General features: G+C 49.6%; 2 protein-coding genes and 1 long non-coding RNA gene across 9 annotated transcripts in view; 2 read left to right on the top strand and 1 right to left on the bottom strand.

The window, feature by feature from the left end:
* Positions 1 to 2,586, top strand: part of AP3D1 (adaptor related protein complex 3 subunit delta 1) — a 74,025-nt gene extending 71,439 nt beyond the window's left edge. For both annotated transcript variants that reach the window (XM_048830618.2, XM_048830620.2), the window contains one exon: positions 545 to 2,586. In XM_048830618.2, coding sequence (XP_048686575.2) covers positions 545 to 640 — 96 coding nt within the window. In that variant the 3' untranslated portion in view covers positions 641 to 2,586. The remainder of the gene's footprint in view (positions 1 to 544) is intronic.
* A 302-nt stretch (positions 2,587 to 2,888) lies between these two features.
* IZUMO4 (IZUMO family member 4) lies at positions 2,889 to 18,169 on the bottom strand. 2 transcript variants are annotated; one of them, XM_048830633.2, is made up of 11 exons: positions 17,920 to 18,169; positions 12,188 to 12,268; positions 9,664 to 9,750; positions 8,729 to 8,755; positions 8,283 to 8,358; positions 7,978 to 8,025; positions 6,863 to 6,877; positions 6,049 to 6,096; positions 5,227 to 5,244; positions 4,256 to 4,278; positions 2,889 to 3,065 (listed from the first exon to the last, which is right to left on the bottom strand). In XM_048830633.2, exons 1-11 carry the CDS (start codon positions 18,152 to 18,154, stop codon positions 2,959 to 2,961), a joined length of 765 nt encoding a protein of 254 aa, XP_048686590.1. In that variant the 5' UTR covers positions 18,155 to 18,169; the 3' UTR covers positions 2,889 to 2,958. The 2 variants fall into 2 exon arrangements, with proteins under 2 accessions (XP_048686590.1, XP_048686591.1); XM_048830634.2 differs by having other exon boundaries at positions 9,679 to 9,750.
* Positions 14,087 to 25,037, top strand: LOC125626990 (uncharacterized). 5 transcript variants are annotated; one of them, XR_012666072.1, is made up of 4 exons: positions 14,087 to 14,146; positions 20,363 to 20,516; positions 23,014 to 23,350; positions 24,379 to 25,037. It is a non-coding gene; the product is annotated as an uncharacterized LOC125626990 (long non-coding RNA). The 5 variants fall into 5 exon arrangements; XR_007353904.2 differs by lacking the exon at positions 14,087 to 14,146 and adding an exon at positions 18,170 to 18,249; XR_012666071.1 differs by lacking the exon at positions 14,087 to 14,146 and adding an exon at positions 19,020 to 19,935 and having other exon boundaries at positions 20,976 to 23,350.

The raw sequence follows: 25,037 nt of genomic DNA, 5'->3' as shown, positions 1-25,037 counted from the left end.
TTCCACCCAGGGTGCCCCCTCATTCTGCAGCCCCGCAACCCCTTTTACTTCCCTCCCCCCAAAGACCAGAGTAGCTCAGACTCTGACCATGTCCCCGGGATGCAGCAGGGAGTGAGAGCTCCTCCAGTCCCAGGGCCGCTGTGGGGGTCCAGGTGATGGTACTCCTTCTCCCCTCCCCCCCTGCACTTCTGCGGGGTGTCAGGGTGCTGGGGCTTCTGCCTGCCCTGCAGCTTCTGCTGGGGATTGGTTGTGGGGGGGGGGTGGGGGCTTCCGATGGGGTCTGGGGGCACTAGAGATTCCCCTGCCTGGTGCTGCTGCCGCAGAGCAGGGTCAGGGCATGGGGGCTTCCCCCAGCGGCCAGGGCACCCCAGTTGGCCAGGGCCTCTGGTCACAGGTCCCGATCGGCTCAGTGGCTAATCCGCCACTGCCTATCACCCTCCCAAAGAACAGACCTAGGGCCTGCCTTGGCTCCCACTGACTCCACTGGGAGTAGAATTGTGCCCTTAGCCCCTTCTTTAGTAACTAACTGGCTCTTTTTTTAAAGGGAGAGAATTCAGTATCTGTTGACGGAAAATGTAATGATTCCACCCTGCTGAGCAACTTGCTGGATGAGATGAAAGAGACATTATCAAAGTGCTGAATAGTCTTTATAAATATTGCAACTACAAGAGATGCACTTAAAGAAGTGTAAGACAGATTCAAGTGTTACGTTTCTCCCTCGTACGCATGTACTATCTCGGGGCACGTGCTTTTCAGTTAACTCCACCATCGTTTGCAGTTTAGACATTTTAAGGCTGTATGTTACCTTTTTTATTTGGAATCTTTTTACCAACTGTGGTGTTAACCCTTTCCAGCCCAGTGAGATCCTGACATGTTTGGGGGGTTATTTATTCAGCAGTTCCCGGCAATCCAATACACCCTGCCTCCCATATGGAGCAGAATGTTAGCAGCAGCACTTGTTAACGTAGGAGGTTGCCTTGGCCCTTGTCTGTGGAATATGTCTGCTTTAGTAGGTGTATGTTTTTAGCAGAGGCTGGTGTTGGACCTGAAGGCAGGTACCTCCTACTCTAAAGCTCACTTGGTCCTGAATATCAACATCCTTGGTATCATAAGAGCTAATCAGTATGCACCCGGTAAGAGTTTGGGACACTCCTGGGTTTCTGCTTATGGTAGCTGCCTTGGGCCTTACCTTCTGTTAACAATAGCTAAAACATGGGCTGAAAAGTGTTGACTCCTTAGTCCTCTCTGCTCCTGTTCATCCCCAGAAAAAGGTCTATTAAACATCTCCCCATGAGTGATCTCTGATGTGCTTTGTAAAGTCCACTGAAATTTCACATTCCTGAAGTTAGAATGTAGCAAAGAAACTGGAAATCCAAAGGTTTTTTGTTCCTGTTTTTTATTTTGTTTATAATGTGGCTTACCAGATGAGGTTGACCAGTAGCAGGTTGGAGAAATAGCCACCTAAAATACCTCCTGCTCCAAAACGTTTGTCCCCGTGTTAGCAATGTTGAGATGTGACAATGTGTGTGTTTGGTCCCTGGAACATTGTGCTGGCCCTGATTTCATGAAGATGGATTCGGACGTAGCCGGGTGCCAGCAGCCAAGGTATAATTGGGGCCGTCTAAACTGTACCTGCCTAGATGCAGGAGGGAAGAACCGGCGTGGATGGAGAACACTATACACTTGTGTTTGTGGTACGAGTTACTACGAGGGACTGACAAAATGACTCCATTCTGTGTTGTTGAGAGTTCACCTGGAATCATTGACTGGAAAGGGAGTTTTCTGTCACTGAAGTACAAATGAGGACTGTACTCTTAACTGGCATCACTTTCCAGAATCTCTCGTTTTTAAATTCTTTGTGCTGTTCTATTTCCAGCAGACTTGGAATGTACTAAACGGTTATTACTTTGAGATGTGGGTAAAGAACTGTCAATTCCTATTACCAAAAGGGCCCCTGTGGAGGAGATAGACATGGACAATATCTGCACTTAATTTTTTTGGCAACTCCCCCATCCAACAGATGTCAGTATTGCACAGTAGACTTCTGATTAAAAACCCTACAGATTGGGGACAAAGGGCGAGATCAGAACTTTATCCTGATCTTACCTTTTGTTAGACACATTGTGCCTCTTTACACTCTTCCCATGTTAGGGTGTTGTCGGGCTCTGCTGTGGTTTTATTGCTAGGACCAGCATCGTATGCTGTCTGATTGCACTTGTGTATTGCCGGAATCCTTTTGCAGCAGGCTTCTGTGCTGGTGAAGTGGTAGTGTTTGGTAATGACGATCAACCTCCCTTGGTTAGCCAGTTTGTGTATTAGAAACTGAACATATTAAAATCGTCTTAAAGGATAATGTTCCTTAATTAGGTGGGGGGGGGGGTAAAAATTCATGGATGAAGACTGTCACTTTAGCATGTAGTCTTCTCTTAAAGAATCCTGCGCAGTGATTCTAGACCTTTGAAACTGTATGATGTGTTATATTAAAGAATTTATTTGCTATCAACATTCCCTTATGAAGAAAGACCACAAGCTGCTGTAACAATTTTGTGTCAAGATGATCTAATAAAATTTCAAAACAAAAGTTAACTTTGATTTTTATAATCCCTTTCTGTTCTTACAGCCTTTTATTAAGAGTGGTAGATGAGGTTTTTATAAACCATTTTCAAGAGATCGTTTTACCTGTCTCTGAAATTGCAGCCAGTTCTGGGGTGGAATACAGCAGCTCATTAATGCAACTGAAGTGGCAGGGAAGCTTTATGCAGGCATTTGGGTAAAAAATGATTTCCTGCTGTCCAGTGGCTTGATGCATTTTGATTAAATAAGCCAACCACTCTGTGTTGAGTGTAAAACATGATGATGTATAGAAGTGTAACATAGCACTCCACTGATAGTTTCTAATGTTTAATTTCCCTTAGAGCTAATACATTCTAAGTAGATATTCATTTAAAAAAACACAGCTCAGCAGTCTATCACTCTGGTGGGGGGGATTCTGTATTTGTGCCATCCAGGAGTCCTCTTGTTCACAAGTGTGTTGTGCCAAGTCTTAGACATGCTGGCATTTATCCCTTGGAGGTAGAAGAAACCAAACAAATCCATCAGTGCTTGGACTGGTCTGAAAATCACAGCTAGGTCCATGTGATGAATGCTGCTAGTGCAATCTCTGAGTACCCAGGAAAGGAGGTGGCAGGAGAGGAAACATCATTTTGAAGCAAACGGCTGCAATCAGCTATCTGCAATGAAACTCAAGCTGGGAGAAAGATGGCCTGTTTACAGATGCTCCAGCTGGGAGCAAGGGAAAGCTGCACTCAAATGGCTGGAGCCTTCATAACCACAGTGCAGAAAGGCTTGTATATCTTTACTGTGGCTTCAGTTTTGAGGGCAAAGGAAACAGAACTCTGTTCCAACATGCCATAGGGCAGCAGGGAAGGGTTTGATCTAGTCTCAACTCACGAAAAACCACCATATAATAAAGGAGCCACAATTAACAGGTGAGGTGCATTGGCAGAGCTTGGGGGGGCGGGAGGGGTGTGGTGGCAGCATGGAGCAGGCCTGCCTTGGCATCAGTCCCATGGTTAGAGGAACGCTGTTGCCCCCTCTTGTGCATTTGCAACCAAGGGCAAATGGAAACAGCATGTTGAAGCAGAACACGAGTGTAGCTGGTGTGGGATTATGGCTTCTGCTAACTGCTCTGCATTTTAAATCCAGCTTCTGCCTTTCAGGCTTGGAAATCTGCTGGCTCCAGTTCCACGTACTGGATAGTTTTAATTCGCTTTTCCCTTAGGAAATACCCTCTTCGTGGCCTCTCTTCTACTCATTTTTATACTTCAACTCCTGCTAAGGCCTCTCAAACAATGGCAAAACACATACAAACCACTACCTTCCAGGAGGCTGAACAAGGGACCCCAGTCGTCATCCTTGTCCCCCAAACATCTGCAAACTGCATCTTCCACTGCTCTGTGCAGGCCAATAACCTGCAGCAGTAGTGTGCTTCCCGTGGTGTCTACGCTAGCGGTTCTGCTAAACATGTATCACCAGGCCACCCCCATCTAGGGCCGACAGAACCAGGACTGCGCCATCTCATCTATCCCTGGTCAGATAGATCCACCATGGTTAGAACGCTGGCAGCCACCAGCTCCTGTCTTTAGCGGTGCTGCTTCTGGCCAGGGAGAGCTGGAGGAAAAAGCCAACCGTAGCCACAGCCCCAGAGCAGACCCGCCCTTTAAAGCTGTAAGAAATCCTCTGTTTGCAAACTTACTTTTAAAGTTTAGCATTGCTGGGCTGTAGGGAAGGGAGAATAAAACATTCAAGATTAATCATTTTCTAGTAAACAAAATACTGCAGGAGGTGAAAGGGGTGCGCTCTCTGTGGAAGGAAATACACTAAACACAGTCCCTATTAAAAGCAACAAGTATCCAATTTGTGAAGATTGTTTTCTACCTCCTTAAATCTAGGGGCTACAGTGAAGGGGGACGAGGAAGAAGCAGGGAGGAAAATCTGAAATAATTCAGTGGGGTTGTGTATAGTTCTCTGGCTTTTCTGATTTATGAGGAGAGGTTGAGGGAACTGGGATTGTTTAGTCTGCGGAAGAGAAGAATGAGGGGGGATTTGATAGCTGCTTTCAACTACCTGAAAGGGGGTTCCAAAGAGGATGCAGCTCAGCTGTTCTCAGTGGTGGCAAATGACAGAACAAGGAGTAATGGTCTCAAGTTGCAGCAGGGGAGGTCTAGGTTGGATATTAGGAAAAACTATTTCACTAAGAGGGTGGTGAAGCACTGGAATGGGTTCCCTAGGGAGGTGGTGGAATCTCCACCCTTAAGAGACTTTTGAGGTCAGGCTTGACAAAGCCCTGGCTGGGATGATTTAGTTGGGGATTGGTCCTGCTTTGAGCAGGGGGTTGGACTAGATGACCTCCTGAGGTCCCTTCCAACCCTGATATTCTATGATTCACCATGCCACCCCCATACTAAAGTAGGCTGGCCTGTTCTCAGTTATTAAAAGTTGCACAAAACTGTACCCCCGCTGCTTCCAAGAATGGTTGCAATGTGCTTCATAGGACAGGAGCAAGGTGGGAAGGAAATAATATTAATCTAGGTCTTATATATCCCCATCCCCTAGAAAGGATTCCCCTCAACACTGAGGCTCTTTTGCTGAAAGAGCAGGAAGCTTTATGGGAAGCTTTGGGAAGTTTATGCCCAATAACAATTCCCCTTCCTGGTGCCTACTTACCTGGTGGATGTGCAATTGCTGAAAGACAAAGATGCTTATTAGAGAGCTGGGTGGTAGCTGAGCCCTGCTGTCAAAACCCAACCCCTGCCCCCCAATCCTCTGAGCCAGAAAGCTAGCTTGCTTTCGCCGGAATAGGATGGAGGCTAGTTGTCCTGGGATTACAGATCAGTATGGTGGAGCCCCGTCATGCTGTATGGTGAGAGACAGTCCCTGTCCTGAAGAGTTTACAGTCTAAATGGACCCTGGGTGGAAGGGGGAACAGTCCCAGAGAGAAGTCACTTGCCCCAGCTGTCTCAGTAGCTCACTGGCAGAGCTGGGAATCCCAGCCAGTGTCCTACCCTCTTGAGCATGCTGCTTCTGCACTGACCAGCCGTATACAGCACTGTCATAATAGGAATTAAGAAGCGGAGTAGTCACTGCAGGATTGAAAGGCTTGGTTCTAATCCCACTTCCCAAAGCAAGGGGAGGTGAATTTCAAAGCCGCGCACGGGGAATGTAGCTGTGGCATGCCTAGTAGTGGGAGTAACAGCTGATTTCTCATCCATGGGCGTTAAAGGGCTGAGCCCAGGAGAAAAGAGCACTTAGCCGCTTGAAGGATCAGTCCTCCTCTTCTAAGGAACTGGGTGTATCTCAATGCTGGAGGAGCGCTCAGCAGCCAAGGCCTGGCACAGGCCTGGAGTGCTTCATGGGATGGGATTCTAACTGTAACTCTCCGGGGCAGCTGGCTCCCTAGGCTGTGTGAAAGGAATCTGTCCTTCAGGGAGGCCATTTGAAGGACTGGGTCCCTGACGCCCAAACAACTGGCGCAGAACAGACACTCACTGGAAGCCTGGGATCCTTCTCAAGGCAACTATCCACCTCGCTGATTGCCTGAGAAGAAAACATGAGATCAGAGGGCCTTCCGTTCAGGGGAAAGCATACAGAATTCATCACTGAGCCAGGCTGCAAGGGCACTACCAGGTCCCTCGTGAACAAGGGGTTAACTCCAGCTCAGCACCTCTCCCCCCATTGCCACAGGAAGGGCTGGAAGAGGGGTTGCTTAGGAGAAAGGGTGCACCTCCCATCCAGGCTCAGAGGGTTGAGCCCCCAAACTGGGGAGTTTCTCCTTCACTTGTGCTGAATCTGCCATCCTGTTCAAATCACACCAGCTGACACTGATCAATGCAGGTGGAGCCCTGCTACTACCCCCACGGGGCCTAAGGCCCTGCTCCTCAAAGTTGTTTAGGCCCCTGACTCCCACTGGGCCAGAGAGAAGTGATTCACCCAAGGAGAGAATTGAACCCAGGTCTTCAAAATCCTAGGCTAGTGCCCTGACCGCCAGGCTCGGCCCAGTTCAGCTTTCACTTGTCCTGGTGTAACTCAGTTGCAGTCAATGGAGTTACCCCGGATTTATAACGGTCAGTGAAAGGAGAATCTGACCCCAAGGTAGCAGCCCTTCTGCAGCACAGATGCCTTCAGTTTCCCATTAGATACCATCAGTCTAGGGATCAGAGAAAGGGCTGCAGCATTTCACATTTCCCTATTTCCCTCCAGGGAGTCACTAGAATGGAAAATATTAGAGGTAGATAGAAAATATCTGCTACTGGTCCTGGTCCTGGAGTCCTTCCAAGTGGTAAGGAAAAAATGTCTCACTTACTGGTCTATTTTGTTTCTGAAAAAGAAGAAACACAGTGAAATGGGAATGTCAGGGATCCCCTAGCTGTCGAATGGTGGGTTCTCGCCTCACCCTCGCTCTGGGACTCAACCTTATCGACGGGGTCTGAGTCAGCCCAGCGCGTGCCCGAGTGAGCACAGTGTGGAAGGGCTGGGCGGGATGCAGTACACAGACAACCCAATACTGCACTGATGGCTGCCAAGTCAGGCCTCCGTAGCAGCCAGTGGAGCAGAGCTCTGAACCTGGGCAAAGGTTTCCAGCAGCAAATGTTAAACTAACACTGTCATTCTCGTGCTCCAGAAGAGGAAACCCAGAGCCTTCCACGCCAGTGCAGCTATCGCTGCAGGGACAGAAGACACCGGCCCAGCACGTGCTGTGGGGCGGGCAGCTCCTGGGCAGGAAGCTCTGTGCTTTCCTAGGCATGGTGCTTTCAACATCTTTCCTCCCCTGCAAAAGTATCTGAACAGGGCTGCTGCCTCCCTGCTCCCATCTCAGAGCCACACAGGGTTTTAAGGTAATGACATCATTCCATTTAGGGGGCCATCATTTTCTCCCCCTGTCTGCAAGCCATCAGTGCATGGCTCTGCTTTCTTGGCGCGAGGGCAGGTAAGCAGCCAAAGCTGCATCGCTGCACTCCGTGCAGATGCTGCAAGCAGAAACCAGAACGGAATCCCCACCCCCTTCGACGCCCACCCTCTGTTAGATGAGGGTCAAAGTAGCTCTTAAATCTGGGTCCTCCCCCACCCCGGTGCATTTTCCCCCAAACTGCTGAACCCTGCTGGTTAGGGTTTTCATTCTCCACCACTGGCAATCTTTCAAGCAGGAGTGGATGTTTTTCTAAATGATCTGCTCAAGTTCAAACAGGTCCCATGCAAGTTAAGAGGGTTACTCATGTGAGTAAAGGTTGCGGGATCAGAGCCTTATATTGTATTTGGAAAGCTGATTAAAAACCCTGTGTAACGAACTAAAAACCTAAACCAACACAATCCATGAGGCCTTGTCTTCACTAGGAAGATGTGTTTTTAACCCCTTTCTCCTAGTGTAGACACGGCCTTAGTGACAGATCCTGGAAAGCCGAACACTGAGCTGACACTTACATGTAATCGAAAAGGCCTTTCAAGGCTGCTTCCCATTCTTCTGATGACCTGTTGAAGAAAGGGAAGGTTTGAACACACCTGTGGATAGGTAGATGGTTAGAGGGGTGAGGTAAGGACTTTTTGTAGGTTTCTCTTATAGTGGGGGAAGAGGAGCCACCTGGTTAATCAACAGCCCTGTTAATAATCTATTCTCTTTAAAGAAGACATATATTTCCTCCGCCCTCTCCTGGGGATAGCACAGCCACAGGGCAGCACGCTCTCTCTCACAAACACACACACACTCCATATAAAGACGTGCTCCCTACTCGCAGTTATAGCCAAAGCAAGCTGGTCTGGAGAAGTTACAAGTCAGGCAGGAGACAGCATCATATCTAAAGATTCCTGTAACATACAAGAGTGGGGAAGTCGCCTGTTAGCCATATCTGCAGTAACATTTGGTCGCTGCTGGAACAGCAGAGATTATATGTTGGGGGTGAAATCCCAGCCCCCGCCCCCGTGAAGCCCATGGGAGTTCTGCCTTTAACTTTAATGGGACCAGGACATCCCCCCCCGCTTACTCGGGTGGATTCACTGTCTTACTTTTGGGTCTAGATCAGGGGTCTCAAAACAGGGCCTGGAAGAGGTGTCTGGGGTCACACCCTCCCTGCCTTCCCCACATGGCTAACTGGAAGGGGGGGCTGCAAGGTGGAAAGAGCTGAGAACTACAGACCTAAACCATTAACAATGAACCCCACAAACCCCCCTGACTTACCACAGTGACGTTCACACTCCAGTCTGCCTAGGGAACGCAGGGAGAGTACATCAGGGTTAAAGAGACCTTGTTTCAACTGCTCGCCATTAACAACAGGCACTAAAGACACCATCAACTGTATTTATCTGGCCCTCCTCACGGCAGCACCTGAGTGCCTCATACTCTTTGCTATCTCCTTCCCGCCCCCACCCCCACCCCCTGTGTGGAGCAGTGCTACTATCCCTGCTGCACAGAAAGGAAACTGCGGCACGGAGGCTAAGTGACTTCTCCAAGGTCACAAAGCAAGTTTGTGGCAGAGCAGAGAATTGAACCTGGGTTTCCCAAGTCCCCAGTTCGTGCCCTAACCACTGGGCAATGCTTCCTCCGTGCTCGCTGGTGTGAAAAGCAGGACCTGCTACTCTGCCCATGATCTTATTTATCCCCTTCCCCCAAGCACTGTAACGCCCTCACTTCTCGTGGTGTCAGGCAGGCAACTGAAAGTGCAGCTCTGCTTCCCCTTAGCCCTACCGCAAAGCTGGAGACCATCCCCGGCCTACTCAGAAATCTCTCCCCCGCGGTCCAGGATGAGACCTCTCTTCTAGGCCCCATGATCTTCTGCGGACTTGCTGAGTCCCGTCCTGCCCTGACGGCTCCTCCGTCCCCAGCCCACTCAGCGATTCACAGATACAATGTGCCATCCTGCCCCTTCCCCACCGCGCTCCAGGAGCTCTTGCTCTGAAATTGCCCTCACTGTCTGATAAAACCTTCCCACCGGGCCCTTGCCCTGACAGCCTCATGTCAACACTCCTTTGACCCCAGCCTCCTCCCTTCACAACACTCGTGAACCCTACAGTTTCCCCGTGTTCAACTTTGCCCTTTGCCCTTTTTTCTACTCCCTCTTTACCGCAGCTACAGGTGCTACCAAGAGAAACCAACGCTGAGGGCATGGCACGCACAGAGGAAAGGCTCACTTTCAATGATGGCTCTCTGTAGCGTCTGGATCTGGTTCTGGAAAATGGACTGCAAGAGCTGAGGGAGAACACCTTCAAGAGAGAGAGATGTAAGCTGTTTGGGGCAGGGACTGTTATTTACTAGGTGTGGATGGCACCTAATGCAGTAGGGTTCTGACCTGCTTAGCAGGTAAGTGCTACGACAACATACATGTTAAATCATACGTAGGGCCCTACCGAATTCACGGCCATGAAAAACGCATCACGGACCGCGAAATCCCATCCCAGGCCACCCTTACGTCTGCGCTGCTGCCCACAGAGCTGAGCGGCCGGAGAGTGGGGGCTGCTGACTGAGGGCCCAGCTCTGCAGGGAGCAGCGCAGAAGTCAGATCTGCCTTCAGAGCTGGGCTCCCGGTCTGCAGCCGCCGCTCTCCAGCCGCCCGGCTCCGAGGCAGCACCGCCAACAGCAGCAGCGCAGAAGTAAGGGTAGCAGAACCGCAGGCCCCCCCCCCCACCATAACCTTGTGACCTCTCCCCCCACAACTCCTTTTTGGGTCAGGACCCCAGCAATTACAACACCCTGAAATTTTAGATTTAAATAGCAGAAATCAAGACACTTACCATTTTTAAAATCCTCTGACCATGAAATTGACCAAAATGGATTGTGAATTTGGTAGGTCCCTAATCATGTTAGAGCTCCGGGACTCACATATTCCTGGCTATAATTCAGCTTTGTCCTGGATCAATATGGCTGACTCTAGCTCACTTTCTTTCCCTTTAGTTATTCTGCCAGCTTTTTAGAGCTCATCAGAAAGCGCCTCTAGACAACAAGGGAGCACTCAGCTCACTCTCGGGCCATCATTTAAACAGGTTTGTAACATCTGTAACTCCCGACATGCACGTCACCACCGGGACATGAAAAATATTACTGAGTCAAAGTGGGCCTAAGAAATTTGGATTCTCTCCCCAAAAGTGCAGGCTTTAACTGGAATTCACAGCACTGCAGACTAGGTTTGCTTCTGTCAGATCCTATGGGGAAAAATATTCTACACTTACTTTGTATAGTAAATTAGCACCCGATTCTGCAAACATTCATGCATATGCTTAACTTTATGCCTGTGAGTATTCCCATTGACTTCAGGGAGATTATAGAAGTTGAGTGCATACATGGTGGCAGAATCAGGGCCTCATTCCCCTCATGGCTTTTAGCCATCCATCCAGATCCTAAGCAAAGTACCTCGCATTTCTGCTATGCTTTTATCCTTGGCCACTGAAAGAAAGCTGTGTCTTTCTCAGGACGCTTACAAAGCTAGTGAAATAATGACAACGTTGGCAGAACTTCACTTTGTTTTGTTTCAATTAATCTGTCACTTTTAGCGATCCTGTTAGGTGAAAGTACAAAAGTGACCAATATTGTCTTATTGTTTCCTTACTCTTCTCCATCTGTCTGCCTGTCAGCTCTTAGGGGCAGGGCTGTCTTTTCAGTCTGTGTTTGTGCAGCGTCGAGCACGCTGGGCCCAGGTCCGTGAGTGTGGTGTCTATGCGCTACCATACTACAATAATAATAAAAATAGAACTTTACTGCAGGCTAATATATAATTTACGGTAAATTACAATAATAATTTATTACATCTCCAGTAATCCCAGTATGGCAAATATTTCTGCATTGCCTTGGATCTGTATTAAAGGTCACCTGCACAAACTGGATTTGTTGCTCTTTATGATGAATCTTTTAAACCTTAAAAGTTTTAAAAATAAAAAGGGGGGAATTCCTGCTTCCTTTTAACATTGGAAATGAATATTTTGTCATCTTGTTTTCCTAGAAGACCGTATAGATGTCTGGGGGACCAAGCTATGGTATCAGAAACAATACAGAAGTGAAACCTGATTAATTGAGGGCGGGAAGTGATTTTTATTCAGATGGTTTAAAACTCGTACTTTGTTGTTGCTAAAACCTATTTAAGGAATCTCTTGAGAAATAACTGTGAAAAGGTGCCTTAAAACTCCCACCTCGCATCATCAATACCTAGTCCCATGAGTCTTCTAGCAAAACCAGATGTAGGATTCCTGATCTTTCCAGGGTGAAAAAACAAACTTTTTTTTTAAAAAACACTCTTTGGCTGTCTTTGGACACCATCAATTAAAAAAATGGCATAAAACCATTTTTTTCATCCATTAAGCCTCACACTGAAATGATCCTCATTCAAGTTATAACACTCATGCTTATATTTGGTCAACAAAAAGGCACCCATGAAATTAAATACAGAACATGGCCCTCATCCCATGAGGTCTGTGGGAGTTTTGTATTCGACACCTTCCAAGATCAAGCCCCAACGTCTATTTTTTCCATTTTAATATATTTTCTCCCAATTCTTTTCCATCCAGCTGCTGATAGTCATCACCACTTCCTGACTTAACGGCAAGCCCTGCAATGGAGACCCATTCCACTTCTTCACTAGGCAACAGACATCCCACATCACCAACCCTTCTGGCCGACGCATCCCCCTTTTTGCAAAGTCAACTAACTTACCTGGTTGGTACGTTTTCCCACTCAACATGATGTCAAGTTTTTCGTACACTTTGGCTGCAATTTCATGCAGCTTATCCAGAGCTGGGAATGTAGAAGAGAGAAAAGGAATGCCTTGAGGTCACTAGAAATATTGAGCACTTTGGCACGATCCATGAAATTTCTGTTCAAAGTGACCGTGGTGCAGGCTACAGAATCTAGAAACATTGTTTAAAAGTTCTCCATCTGAAACCCATTTAAATGCTGCATTTGGGGCTTATGTGATTTGAACAGCCTTGTGTGAGTTCTCTGTACTGGAATCAGTTTCACTTTGAAACTACAGCAAGTTGGTTTTCAGACAAACCCTTCACTTTTCCAGCACTGTCAATCCCAAGCGTTCAAAAAATCTGGAGTGAGGCACCTAAGAATCATGAGATTTTTTTTAAAATAATACATTTGCGGTTTTTTTATTTGCCTTATTTTGTGAGCCTTTAGGGTACCCCGGAACACATTTATACAACCACAAGGGCTAGGAACATACTTTTAAAAAACCACCAAAAGTGAAAGCAAAGATTCTCCCATATTCATACGACCCCAGGAACTGACGCTTTCAACAAGAACAGCAAATATCATGGCAGCTGGTAACACTGTTTTTATGAACACAGCATTGGCTGAATTAAAGATATCTAAGCCAGTCAGAATGCAAATGAAATGACAAACACAGAGACCATTACAGAAATAAAGACAAGTGATCAGGAATATTTTCATAGAATTACCACCTCTGACTTAGAAAATGTGGTTTTGCTTTGTATTTTTAACATGGCTCATTTTCACCTGGGAAATTATTTAGCAGCAGGAGGCCATTACCAGGCTGTGGCAACACGGTATTCTAACAATATCATCCTATTTTAATTAATTAAGATTCCGAAGAATAACCAACCTTTTCTGATTCCAAAGAAATGAAAATGACAGTGGAGCGGTCCCTGGGAAGTAACGTTAAAAGCTCAATTTAAAATAGAAATGCTCTGCATGCTACAATTCGTCAAGCTCAAAAGCATTTAACAGATTCCTAACTTTTAAGAACATAAGAATGGGCACACTGGGTCAGACCAAAGGTCCATCCAGCCCAGCATCCTGTCTACCGACAGCAGCCAGTGCCAGGTACCCCAGAGGGAGCAAACCTAACAGGTAGGCACGAACCTAGTAAACTAGTCTCTCTTTGCAGAGCCCAGTGAAATTTCCACATGTAACTATTCCTGTTGGATCTGTGTTAACGAAGGGCAGACACAATAAAAGGCTAAGGGGCAAGGTAAAACAAAAACAATCTTCTCTCTCAAGAGTTGTTCATCTGCTCCTTGAATTAACGTCCAAGGTACCAGTGGTTGGAATAGGAAAGACTGACACGCATGATGGCAAATGAACTGAATGGGACATGGGGAGGAAGGGAAGTGAGATTAAAATGAAACAAACATACACCAAAAAGTAGAACCGTAGGCCCTGATTGTCTTGTTCATTCTGTGCAGCAGAATATTACAGCCTCAAGAGTCATGGGCTCAGATCTCCAAAGGCAGTGGATATCGACCAGGGGTACACATACCCCTGGGGGTACACAGAGCTCTTCTAGGGGGTACATCAACTCATCTAGAGATTTGCGTAGTTTTACAACAGGCTACTAGCACGAGCCAAGCCAGCACAAACTAAAATTTCAGAGCAGTACAAAAAAGTCATTGTCTGCATGTGTACTATACTTTGGAATGTAAGGACAATATTTATATTCCAGTTGATTTATTTTATAATTATATGGCAAAAATGAGAACATCAGCAATTTCTCAGTAATAGCGTCCTGTGACACTTTTGTATTTTTATGTCTGATTTTGTAGGCAAGTAGTGTTTAAGTGAGGTGAAACTTGGGGGTACGCAAGACAAACGAGACTCCTGAAAGGGGTACAGTCGTCTGGAAAGGCTGAGAGTCACTGTTCAAAGGTATGTAGACTTCTAATTTCCATTACATCAATAGAAGCTAGGAACCTAAATACCTTTGAGGATCTGGGCTATGGAGCTTAAATTCCACAGTGCATAGATAGATTGGGAGTGTACCCTGCGTTTTCCTTATCATAGCTTCATGTGATGGCTACTCATCCTACCCTTCCACACACCTTGGAATAACATAGATTATCTCCAAATAGCATAATTTCCTGCTAGATCTCACTAGTCTGGAGTAAATTTTAAGGTCAGGATTTTTAAGTATTCCAGTCATATAGGAAGAGTTTTTGTCACTTTTCAATGAGATATTTAAAATTCCTCGGTTTGTTTCAGAATCTCCTTCATTTAAAGTCCCAACAGCAAAACTTCGGAAGTTCACATGCCGTGTAAAATGTTGACGTGGTTTTGCACAACCTCCATTGTCAGTTCAGTTTTGGGGTTTGTTTTTTTCTTTCTTCCTAAGGGACAGATACAGATCTTTTCCCACCCAGGATCTTTCAAAAGGGACTTTTTTAGGTAGTGTGGCCTATTGAGTAGATTGTGGTGCCAACCTACGGCCCACAGGCCGTGCATGGCCAACCAGAGCATTTCATAAGGCCCACAGCCTGCTTCAACACAATATAATGGCCAATTTATTAGCGTTTTGTCATAATTTAGTTTATACAAGTGTGTAAATAGACACAGAAACAATATATCTAAATAGATACGAAACAAGCTGAACGTAAAATATAAATCAATACAGATTACTTTAAATCTTATTAATATATGTAGAATCTGTTTGACCCACACAAGGTTGTGCTTAGGTTTATGTGGCCCTCCTGTGTAATAAGGTTGGGCACCATCTGGGGTAGACCATTGGACTGGGATTTAGGAGACCTGGGTTCAATTCCTGGGTCCCCCACTAGACTTTTTAGCAGTTGTATCACATTGTTGACTCTCATTCGATTTGTGATCCATTATAACCCCAGATCCTTTTCAGCAGTATTACCACCTAGGCAGTTATTCTCCATTTTGTAGTTGTGCGTTTGATTTTTCCTTCCTAAGTGTATTACTTCGCAATTGTCCTTACTGAATTTCATCTTGTTGAGTTCAGACCAATTCTCCGATTTGTCAGGCTTGTTTTGAATTCTAATCCTGCCTTCCAAAATTCTACGAACCCTCTCCTCTTGGTGTCAACCACAAATTTTAGAAGCATCTTCTCCACTCCATTATTCAAGTCATGAAAGAAAATACTGAAAAGTACTGGACCAAGGACACACTTATAGGACCCCACTAGATACGTCCTTCCAGTTTGATCACTACTCTTTGAGTATGGTCTTTTAACCAGTTATGCACCCACTTTATAGGAATTTTATCTAGACCACATTTCCCTTATGAAAATGTCACTAGGGGCTGTGTCAAAAGCCTTACTACAATCAAGATATTCTGAACCATGGAAGGATTATAGGATTATCCTCCCCAGTGTTGCCATCTGGCATGAGATTTTGTCTTTTTCTTAAAGCTCCAGCTTTTGGAGTCCTGGGATAGGAAGAGAGTCGCAGCTTTCTTCTTTTTGCTTCTCTTTTTTTTTAAAAAAGTAAGTCTCTAGCCTTTCTGGTTGGGGAGAAAATCTTGAAAACGTGACTCCCCTAACGGCAAATAAAAAGAACCTACCTAGCATTTATTATTCTTCAAAAAAAACCCTCAATTTTTATGCCAATCTCATACTTTTGGGGGTCTGAATTATAATTCTGGAACACATGGGGTTGGCAATACTGAGCCCCTATGCAGTCAGATGGGGCTGCTCACTGATGGGGGGAGGGCGGCTGAACAGTTGCCTATGGGAGATGTCCATATGTTCTGTAACTAGGAGGGCTGGGGGTGAAGCTTGAAGTGGTTTCCATTATATACAGGGTTTACAGTTTGGTTCAATGACTTTCAGCACCCCCACTATTCAAATTGTTCCAGCACCTCTGGAAGTGTCTAGAGGGTCTCTTTCCTCTCTAGAGCATTGGTTTTCAAACTTTTTTTCTCGCAACCCAGTTGAAGAAAATCGTTGATGCCCGTGACCCAACGGAGCTGGGGATGAGGGGGTTGGGGTGTGGGCGGGGCTCAGGGCTGGGGCAAAGGTTGGGGTGCAGGGGTGAGGGTTGTGGGGTGGGGACGGGAATGGGGGGTTCAGGGTGTGGGAGGGGGCTCTGGGCTGGGGGTGCAGGCTCGGGGGCTGGAGCCAGGGATGATGGGTTTGGGGTGCAGGAGGGGGCTCTGGGTTTGTAGGGACTCAGGGCTGGGGCAGGGGATTAGGGCATGGGGTTGGGGCTTACCTCAGGCGGCTCCCGGCCAGCGGCGCAGTGGGGGTGCAGAGGCACCGTGGACCGCGCTGTGCCCCGGAAGTGGCCAGCAGCAGGTTCAGCTCCAAGGCGGAAGGAGCACAAGCTGAGCTCCGCGCGGCTGTCACCCGCAGCTCCTGGCCAGTGGGCGCGCAGAGCCGGTGTTCGAGGCAGCGGGAGTGCGCAGAACCCTGTGGCCCCCCACCTAGGAGCCGGACCTGCTGCTGGCCGCTTCCAGGGCGCAGCGCGGTGTCGGAACAGGTAGGGACTAGCCTGCCTTAGCCAGGCAGCACCACCGATGGGATGTTACACGGCCCGGTTGGCAGTGCTGACCAGAGCCGCTGTGACCCGGTGCCTTACAGGATTGGGTCGCGGCCCGCAGTTTGAGAACCCCTGCTCTAGAGGATCTGAGAGGCACTTATTGATCTCAGTGCATAAAGCCAAGTGGCCACAGGGGGTTCCTATCTTGAGAGCCTAGGCATGGGGCCTTTCTCACTGAAGGCCTAGGAAGGAAGGATGGTGCCTGGACCCTTGCTTTCTCAGGGCGCCCGGAGGGCTCGCAAGGGCTCTCCCTTCTGGGGGGCTGTGCTTTGGGGTGTCACTCCTGGATCCCAGGGTGGCTGAGAGGAACCCCCTCTTTCTGGGACCACAGAGGGTGGGCAGGTCGGGGAGGGCTCCCGGGGACACTCTCCTGGAATCGATCCGGGATTTCGGAGGAGGGGTGTCTGAGGGGACTGTGCCTGGGGGTGTCACTCGGCGCCGGCGGGGGTCCCGGGGTCGATGGGGGGAGGAGGCCGGCGGGGGGGGTCCCGGGGTGGATGCGGGGAGGAGGCCGGCGGGGGGGGGTCCCGGGGTGGATGCGGGGAGGAGGCCGGCGGGGGGGGGGGTCCCGGGGTCGATGCGGGGAGGAGGCCGGCGGGGGGGGGGTCCCGGGGTCGATGCGGGGAGGAGGCCGGCGGGGGGGGGGGGTCCCGGGGTCGATGCGGGGAGGAGCTGGGGCGGCGGGGGGGAGGGGTCCCGGGGTGGATGCGGGGAGGAGGCCGGCGGGGGGGGGGGTCCCGGGGTGGATGCGGGGAGGAGGCCGGCGGGGGGGGGGGGGGTCCCGGGGTCGATGCGGGGAGGAGCTGGGGCGGCGGGGGGGAGGGGTCCCGGGGTGGATGCGGGGAGGAGGCCGGCGGGGGGGGGGGGGTCCCGGGGTGGATGCGGGGAGGAGGCCGGCGGGGGGGGGGGTCCCGGGGTCGATGCGGGGAGGAGCTGGGGCAGCGGGGGGGGGGGGTCCCGGGGTGGATGCGGGGAGGAGCTGGGGCGGCGGGGGGGAGGGGTCCCGGGGTGGATGCGGGGAGGAGGCCGGCGGGGGGGGGGTCCCGGGGTGGATGCGGGGAGGAGGCCGGCGGGGGGGGGGGTCCCGGGGTCGATGCGGGGAGGAGCTGGGGCGGCGGGGGGGAGGGGTCCAGGGTCACTCACGGATCTCGGCGGGGATGCTGAGGCGCAGCCCCCGCACCGTGTCCCCGGCCCAGCCCCGCAGCAGCCGCCCCGCGGCCGGCACGTCCCCGAGCCCCCAGGCCTTGCGGCTGAGGCGGGGCCGGTAGGAGGCGAAGCGGGCGGCGAAGGCGGGGTCGCAGTGCAGGCAGCCCCGGGCCGCGCCCAGCGCCAGCGCCGCCGCCAGCCACAGGCCGAGCAGCCGCCGGGCCGCCCCCATCGCCGCCCGGCCCGGCCCGGCCCGGCCCGGCCGCGTTCCAGCCCCGCGGCGCGTCACAGAGAGCGGGGAACCCGCGGGGCCCGGGCGGGACGCTGGTGGGGGCAGGGGGTCGCCGGGGGGCTGGGGGGTGGTTTGGGGGCGGGGGGGTAAGCAGGAGGATGGGGGTGCCAGGGGGTTGTTTTGGGGGGTCAGGGGGGTGTAACTGGGGGGGCTAGGGGTTACTTGGAGGAGAGGGGGTAACCAGGAGGATGGGGGTGCCAGGGAGTTGGTTTGGGGGGTCAGAGGGGGTAACTGGGGGGGCTAGGGGTTACTTGGAGGAGAGGGGGTAACCAGGAGGATGGGGGTGCCAGGGGGTTGGTTTGGGGGGAGAGGGGGTAACCAAGGGGACAGGGGGTGGGGGGGCTAGGGGGTACCAGGGGGTTGGTTTGGGGGAGTGGGGGGCTAGGGTGAGGTTTGGAAGAGAGGGGTTAACCAGGAGGATGGGGGTGCCAGGGGGTTGGTTTGGGGGGAGAGGGGGTAACCAAAGGGACAGGAGGTGGTTTGGGGGTGAGGGTGGTAACTGGAGGGCTAGGGGTGGTTTGGGGGAAAGGGGGGCTAGGGGATACCAGCGGGTTGGTTTGGGGGGAGAGGGGGTAACCGGGGGGCTAGGGGTGGTTTGGGGGAGAGGGGGGTTAGGGGGTACCAGGGGGTTGATTTGGGGGGAGGGGTTAACTAAGGAGACAGGGTGGTTTGGGAGGAGAGTGAGTAACTGGGGGATAGGGAGTCCCTGGGGCGAATAGGCAGTGGCTGGGGGAGTTGGTTTGGTGGGGAGAGGGGTGGCTGAGGAGTTGGTTTAGGGCAGAAGGGGGAAGCTGAGGGCTGTTTGGGAGAGAGTCAGTGCATGGGGGTGGTTTGGGGGAGAGCTAGCAGCTGGAGGGGGTTGGTTTGGAGGGATGACAAGTAGGTTTACAGCGATAGGGGATAACCTGGGGGGATTGGTTGAGGGGAGAAGGGGTGCCTAGGAGTAACAATATCACCAGCCAACTCCAACCGTTTAAAAGTCACAAGCTGGGTGCCTGAAAATTGTGAGATGTCTAAAAAAAAATATTAGGGTCTTTATTTGCCTTCTGATTGTTTTAATGAGTCCTATTTTAAGCAGAGCTGAGATTCTCTTGCAATCACAGGACTCCAGGAGCTAGGGCTTTAAGGAAACCACCAAGTAGCACAAAACTCCTGATAAATGATGGAGAAAGAAATCCAGAGAGTTTTTAAAAAAAATATTTTCCTGCTTAGAAATATCAAGAGTGAAATCCTGACCCTGTTGAAGTTAGTGGGAGCTTTGCCATGGAAATGGGGACAGGAATTCACCCTAAGAATATAAAGTCTGGTGTTCATTGGTGACATTTATCTCGGCCGCAATGCCTCAAAAAAAAAATGACAGTGGCCAGGCATCAGCAATCTTGACTCTTATCAAGGTGGGATCCATATCTAAGTTATGGACATGCCAGCAGATAGCATTAGGTGATTGGTATTTGTTGCCTCTTTCTGGAGATTCATAAAACCACTGAAAGGCAGAGGAAGATGGAAAACCAAAGGCTGCTCTTGCATTTCTCTGTCCATTGGAAGCAGCAAACGTCTCCTTTTTACTGTGGGGCAGCCACCAGGCAGAGAGGACAAAATGTGAGGTTTACATTCTGAAAGACTGGATGGAAGAAAGAAGTGTAGTGGGTGCATCCCACCACCTGCAATTTACAATGCTGAGCTACAGCCCGCAAGACAGCCCTTAACTGAGGAAGATGGGGGTGAGCAGAACTGGACAAAGAGTTCTTTTCTCCCAGCAGTGTATGCAGCTTTTTGAGTTAAATCAGTCGTAAGCAAACAAAAGATAAAGGGTGAAATTCTGGCTCCAGTGAAGTCAATGGCAAAGCTCCTTTTGACTTCAGTAGGGCCAGGAGTTCACAAAAGAGTTTTAAACAGCCTGAATACATCATCTTAATTTTGGTTTAATTGCACAGCATCTCTTATGTCATATGTTCTTTGGTCTTCTGTAGAGCTTATCAGGAAAAGTGGAGGAGACAAGATCTGGATTTCTAGTGAAAGAAACAAGCAGAAAAAAAAAACATGGTTTTTGGTACAGGGGGAATTTTTTTTCAGTCCTTTTTGACATGTCATAAAGCAACCCCAAGGGGCACAAACCCAGATTGTTGTTGGGTTTTTTTTCATTTATAGGTCCACCTTCTCTGAGTCCAGATGCTGGAAACCTGTGCTATCTGGGTAGGAGAGGAGAAGAAACTCCATCACTTATGCGCCCTGCACAAGTTTTCTGTCTTTATTGGCATGAGTTGTTCAAGCTTAGATCCTGAACAATCTCTGGAACTGAGAAGTAAGTCCCCATAGTTCCCATGAAGATTTCCCCCTTATTCATGATTCCTTATAATTATTTACTAATGGTATTTCAGTTGTGCCTGGAGACCCTGAGGGTATGTCTACACTGGCAGAGTTACAACGCCGGAAGTTACATCGCCGCTCAGAGAGCGCTGAAGGGAAACCTCTGTTGTGTGTTCACACTGTCAGCTGCCTGCACAATAGCGTGTTCACACTTGCAGCATTTGCAGCGCTATTCAGAGTGGTGCGCTCTGGGCGGCTATGCCACAGAGCATCTCTTCCTATTCTGCCTCTAAGAGTTGTGAGAAGGCAGAGGGGATCGTGGAGCATCCTGGCTCCTGTCCGAATGCCCCGTGATGAATTGCTTCGCATCCCAGCAATCTCTGTGCTTCCGTCTGCATTTGGCGCCATCTTTCAATGGTTTGTGCACTGCGTGCTCTGCCTCTTTGGTCTGCAGGAATGGATCCCGCAATGTTGACCAATATGCTGCTCACTCTCACTAACACGTCAGGAGTAGCAGTGGAGTTATTCCTTAAGCTACAAAGGCAAGAGGAGTTCGACATCTCACCACGTGTAGTAGCTATGACACAAGATTGCTTGTGGCATTCACGGGCATGCTCACCACTGTGGAACGCTGCTTTTGTGCTTGGGAAACAAGCACTGAGTGGTGGGATCACCTCATCATGCACATCTGGGATGACCAGCAGTGGCTGCAGAACTTTCAGATGAGGAAAGCCACTTTCATGGGACTAAAAAGAAAAGGAGGACTTGTGGCACCTTAGAGACTAACAAATTTATTTGAGCATAAGCTTTTGTGAGCTACAGCGCACTTCATCTTCCTTTCCAAATGCAAACAGATGGACATCATATCAAAAGGACTGAAGGTAAAAAATCCATTACAATCTACATACCACACAGACTGTGCTGACAGCTTGTGCCACACGCTCTCAAAGAAACTGCGGAATCACCTGATCAACATCCTCTACAGCAAACAGGGAAAGATTAAGAATGAGCTCTCAAAACAAAAGGAATGCATCCGATGAAGTGAGCTGTAGCTCACGAAAGCTTATGCTCAAATAAATTTGTTAGTCTCTAAGGTGCCACAAGTACTCCTTTTTGCGAATACAGACTAACACGGCTACTACTCTGAAACCTTTCATGGGACTGTGCGATGAGCTCACCCCAGCCCTGCAACGCAAGGACACGAGAATGAGAGCTGCCCTGTTGTTGGAGAAGCACATGGCGATTGCACTGTGGAAGCTGGATACTCCAGACTGCTACCGATTGGTTGCTAACCAGTTCAGAGTAGGAAAGTTGACCGTTGGACTCGTGTTGACAGAAGTGTGCAGGGCCATTAATCACATCCTGCTCCGAAAGACGGTGATTCTGGGCAACGTGCGTGACATTGTGGCTGGCTTTTCACAAATGGGCTTCCCTAACTGCGGAGGGGCGATAGATGGCATGCATATTCCAATTCTGGCACCAGATCATCTAGCCACCATGTACATTAATGAGAAGGGGTATTTCTCTGTGGTTCTCCAGGTGCTTGTGGATCACTGTGGTCGTTTCACAGACATTAACGCAGGCTGGTCCGGAAAGCCACATGACGAACTCATCTTTCATAACACTGGGCTGTTCAGGAAGCTGCAAGCAGGAACTTTCCTCCCGGACCAGAAGATCACCATAGCGGAAGTTGAAATGCCCATTGTGATCCTGAGGGACCCTGCCTACCCCTTAATGCCGTGGCTTATGAAGCCATACGCTGGGCACCTTGACAGCAGCAAGGAGCGGTTCAACAACAGGCTGAGCAAGGGCAGAATGATGGTTGAGTGTGCTTTTGGCTGTTTAAAGGCCCGCTGGAGCTGCCTATATGGGAGGCTGGACCTGGCCGATGACAATATTCCTATGCTTATAGCCACGTGCTGTACACTCCATAATATTTGTGAAGGGAAGAGTGAAAGCTTCACTCAGGGCTGGACCGCTGAAGCTTAGCACCTAGTGGCTGAATTTGAACAGCCAGAGACCAGGGCTATTAGAGGGGTGCAGTGTGGGGTGCAATTTGAAGCTCTGTTGAACGACACTATTATATGTTGCTATACTTGGGAGTGCAGTGCTTGTAATGCCAGGAGGTGATTGTGATTGGTGCCGACAGTGCACTATGAAGATTTAAGAAAATTGCCTCTTGCTTTGCAGGGCTCTGTTTGCTTTCTGTTAATGGAATAAAGATTGCTTTCAAACCAAAACACTTATTTTATTAGAAAACAACAACCGGAGGAAAGCGACAAACAAAAAAACACATCAGCGCTTTGGGGGATGGGGGAAGGGAGGATCCCAGGAGGAGGTGGGGTCCCGGGCCAGTTAGAGATTTGTGTACCGGAGGGGAAAGGGAAATCAGTGTTCTGGGACCGTACTGTACACTGGGCACGTGGCTCTTGGGGAGAGCCAGCATGGTGGGGGGGGGCTTATAATCATTACTGTCCCCACATTTTCCACAGACTGTGTTCATTATGGAAGATATCTCGCTGCTGAGGGTGAGCAAGGAATCAAGGGAGGGTCTTCTCCAAGACTGCGGCTTCTGCCCTGTCCCTTATGCAGCTCACCTGTGTGCAGCAATGGTCCACCCCCACAGCGACGGCAGAGTGGTGTGGAAAAGTTACCCTTAATGGGGCAAGAAACAGAGCAGCTCTGCCAAAGAACCTGCGGCAGCGGATTGCCCAGTATCTCCATGAGAGTTTCGTGGAGATCTCTGAGGCAGATTCACCCTGGATCTAGTACGCTCCCAACCCACCGAAGGCGGGCTCCCGGACCTAGAAGGCGGAGAAGAGACCTCTGGTGAGTGTACCTTTGTAAATATAATACACGGTTTAAAAGCAAGCGTGTTTAATGATTGATTTGCCCTGAAGACTTGGGGTGCATTCGCGGCCAGTACAGCTACTGGAAAAGTCTGTTAACGTGTATGGGGATGGAGCGGAAATCCTCCAGGGACATCTCAATGAAGCTCTCCTGGATGTACTCCCAAAGCCTTTGCAAAAGGTTTCTGGGGAGGGCAGCCTTATTCTGTCCTCCATGGTAGGACAAAAAGAAAAGGAGTACTTGTGGCACCTTAGAGACTAACCAATTTATTTGAGCATGAGCTTTCGTGAGCTACAGCTCACTTCATCAGATGTATACTTTACCATGGCAGGCCAGCAGCACGTAGTCTGGAATCACTGCATAACAAAGCATGGCAGCATGTGGTCCCGGTGTTTGCTGGCATTCAAGCAACATCCGTTCTTTATCTCTCTGTGTTATCCCAGGAGAGTGATATCATTCATGGTCACCTGTTTGAAATAGGGGAATTTTATTAAGGGGACATTCAGAGGTGACCATTCCTGCTGGGCTGTTTGCCTGTGGCTGAACAGAAATCATCCCCGCTGTTAACCACATGATGGGGGGAGGGGTGAAGCAATCATCCCAGAGAATTGGGTGTGGGTGGGGGGAGGTGGTTAGTTGGGTTTGTGCTGCACGTTAACCCGAAACTGCAGCCGATCCTTTTAAAGGGCCAACCCAATGGGTGATTGGTATTTGAAATGAGGGTGATGCTGTTTGAAACCATTCCCACATATTAGGAAGGTTAAAGAAGCCAAAAGATTGTGGCTTACTATGTGTGTATGCAAGCCGAATTCTGTTGCCCACCAGCCCTGTGTGTGTGATCTCTCACACCATACCAGCAGGCCCTCGGTATAAGAGGCAAAATGCGACCTTGTAAAGAAAGCGCACGTGCTATGTAATGTTAACAGCTTGGTTCACCGTGAAAGAGACTACCCATTGTTCTCTAAAATGTCTCTTTTTAAAGACTAATCCTTTTTTCCCTCCCGCAGCTGCAAATGTTTCAACACTCCACGTATCATCTCCGTCCCAGAGGCTATCAAAGATTAGAAGCTGAAAAAAACACACTCGCGATGAAATGTTCTCTGAGCTCATGCAGGCCTCCCACGCTGAAAGAGCCCAGCAGAATGCATGGAGGGAGACAATGTCAGAGTCCAGAAAAGCACAAAATGAACGAGAGGAGAGGAGGGACGCGTGAGAGAACAGGAGGGATGAGCGAGAGGAGAGGTGGCGGAGGCGTGATGAGAGGAGGCAGGATGCAATGCTGAGGCTACTGGAGGATCAAACTGATATGCTCCGGCATATGGTTGAGGTGCAGGAAAGGCAGCAGGAGCACAGACCGCCACTGCAGCCCCTTTGTAACCAACCGCCCTCCTCCCCAAGTTCCATAGCCTCCTCACCCAGACGCCCAAGAACGCGGTGAGGAGGCCTCTAGGCACCCAACCACTCCACCCCAGAGGACTGCCCAAGCAACAGAAAGCTGGCATTCAATAAGTTTTGAAGTGCAGTGTGGCCTTGTCCTTCCGTCCTTCCCTTCTCCACCACCCCACCTGATGCTTCCCTCCTCCCCCATCCCTCCTGGGCTACCTTGGCAGTTATCCCCCCATTTGTGTGACGAATTAATAAAGAATGCATGAATTTGAAACAACAA

Source organism: Caretta caretta, chromosome 25 (genome assembly GCF_965140235.1).
Source record: "Caretta caretta isolate rCarCar2 chromosome 25, rCarCar1.hap1, whole genome shotgun sequence".
Lineage (NCBI taxonomy): Eukaryota > Metazoa > Chordata > Testudines > Cheloniidae > Caretta > Caretta caretta.
Note: the sequence above shows the minus strand (reverse complement) of the source record. Positions and strands in the feature narration are given on the sequence as shown.

Bases quoted from the DNA above. Each gene is read 5' to 3' on its own strand.
- IZUMO4 (XM_048830633.2), bottom strand. From the start codon at position 18,154: ATGGGGGCGGCCCGGCGGCTGCTCGGCCTGTGGCTGGCGGCGGCGCTG. The intron at 12,269-17,919 runs GTGAGTGACCCT...CTACATTCCCAG, and splicing joins CAGCATCCCCGCCGAGATCC to CTCTGGATAAGCTGCATGAA. The intron at 8,756-9,663 runs GTGCGTGCCATG...TGCGTTCCCTAG, and splicing joins TGAAAGTGAGCCTTTCCTCT to GCAGACTGGAGTGTGAACGT.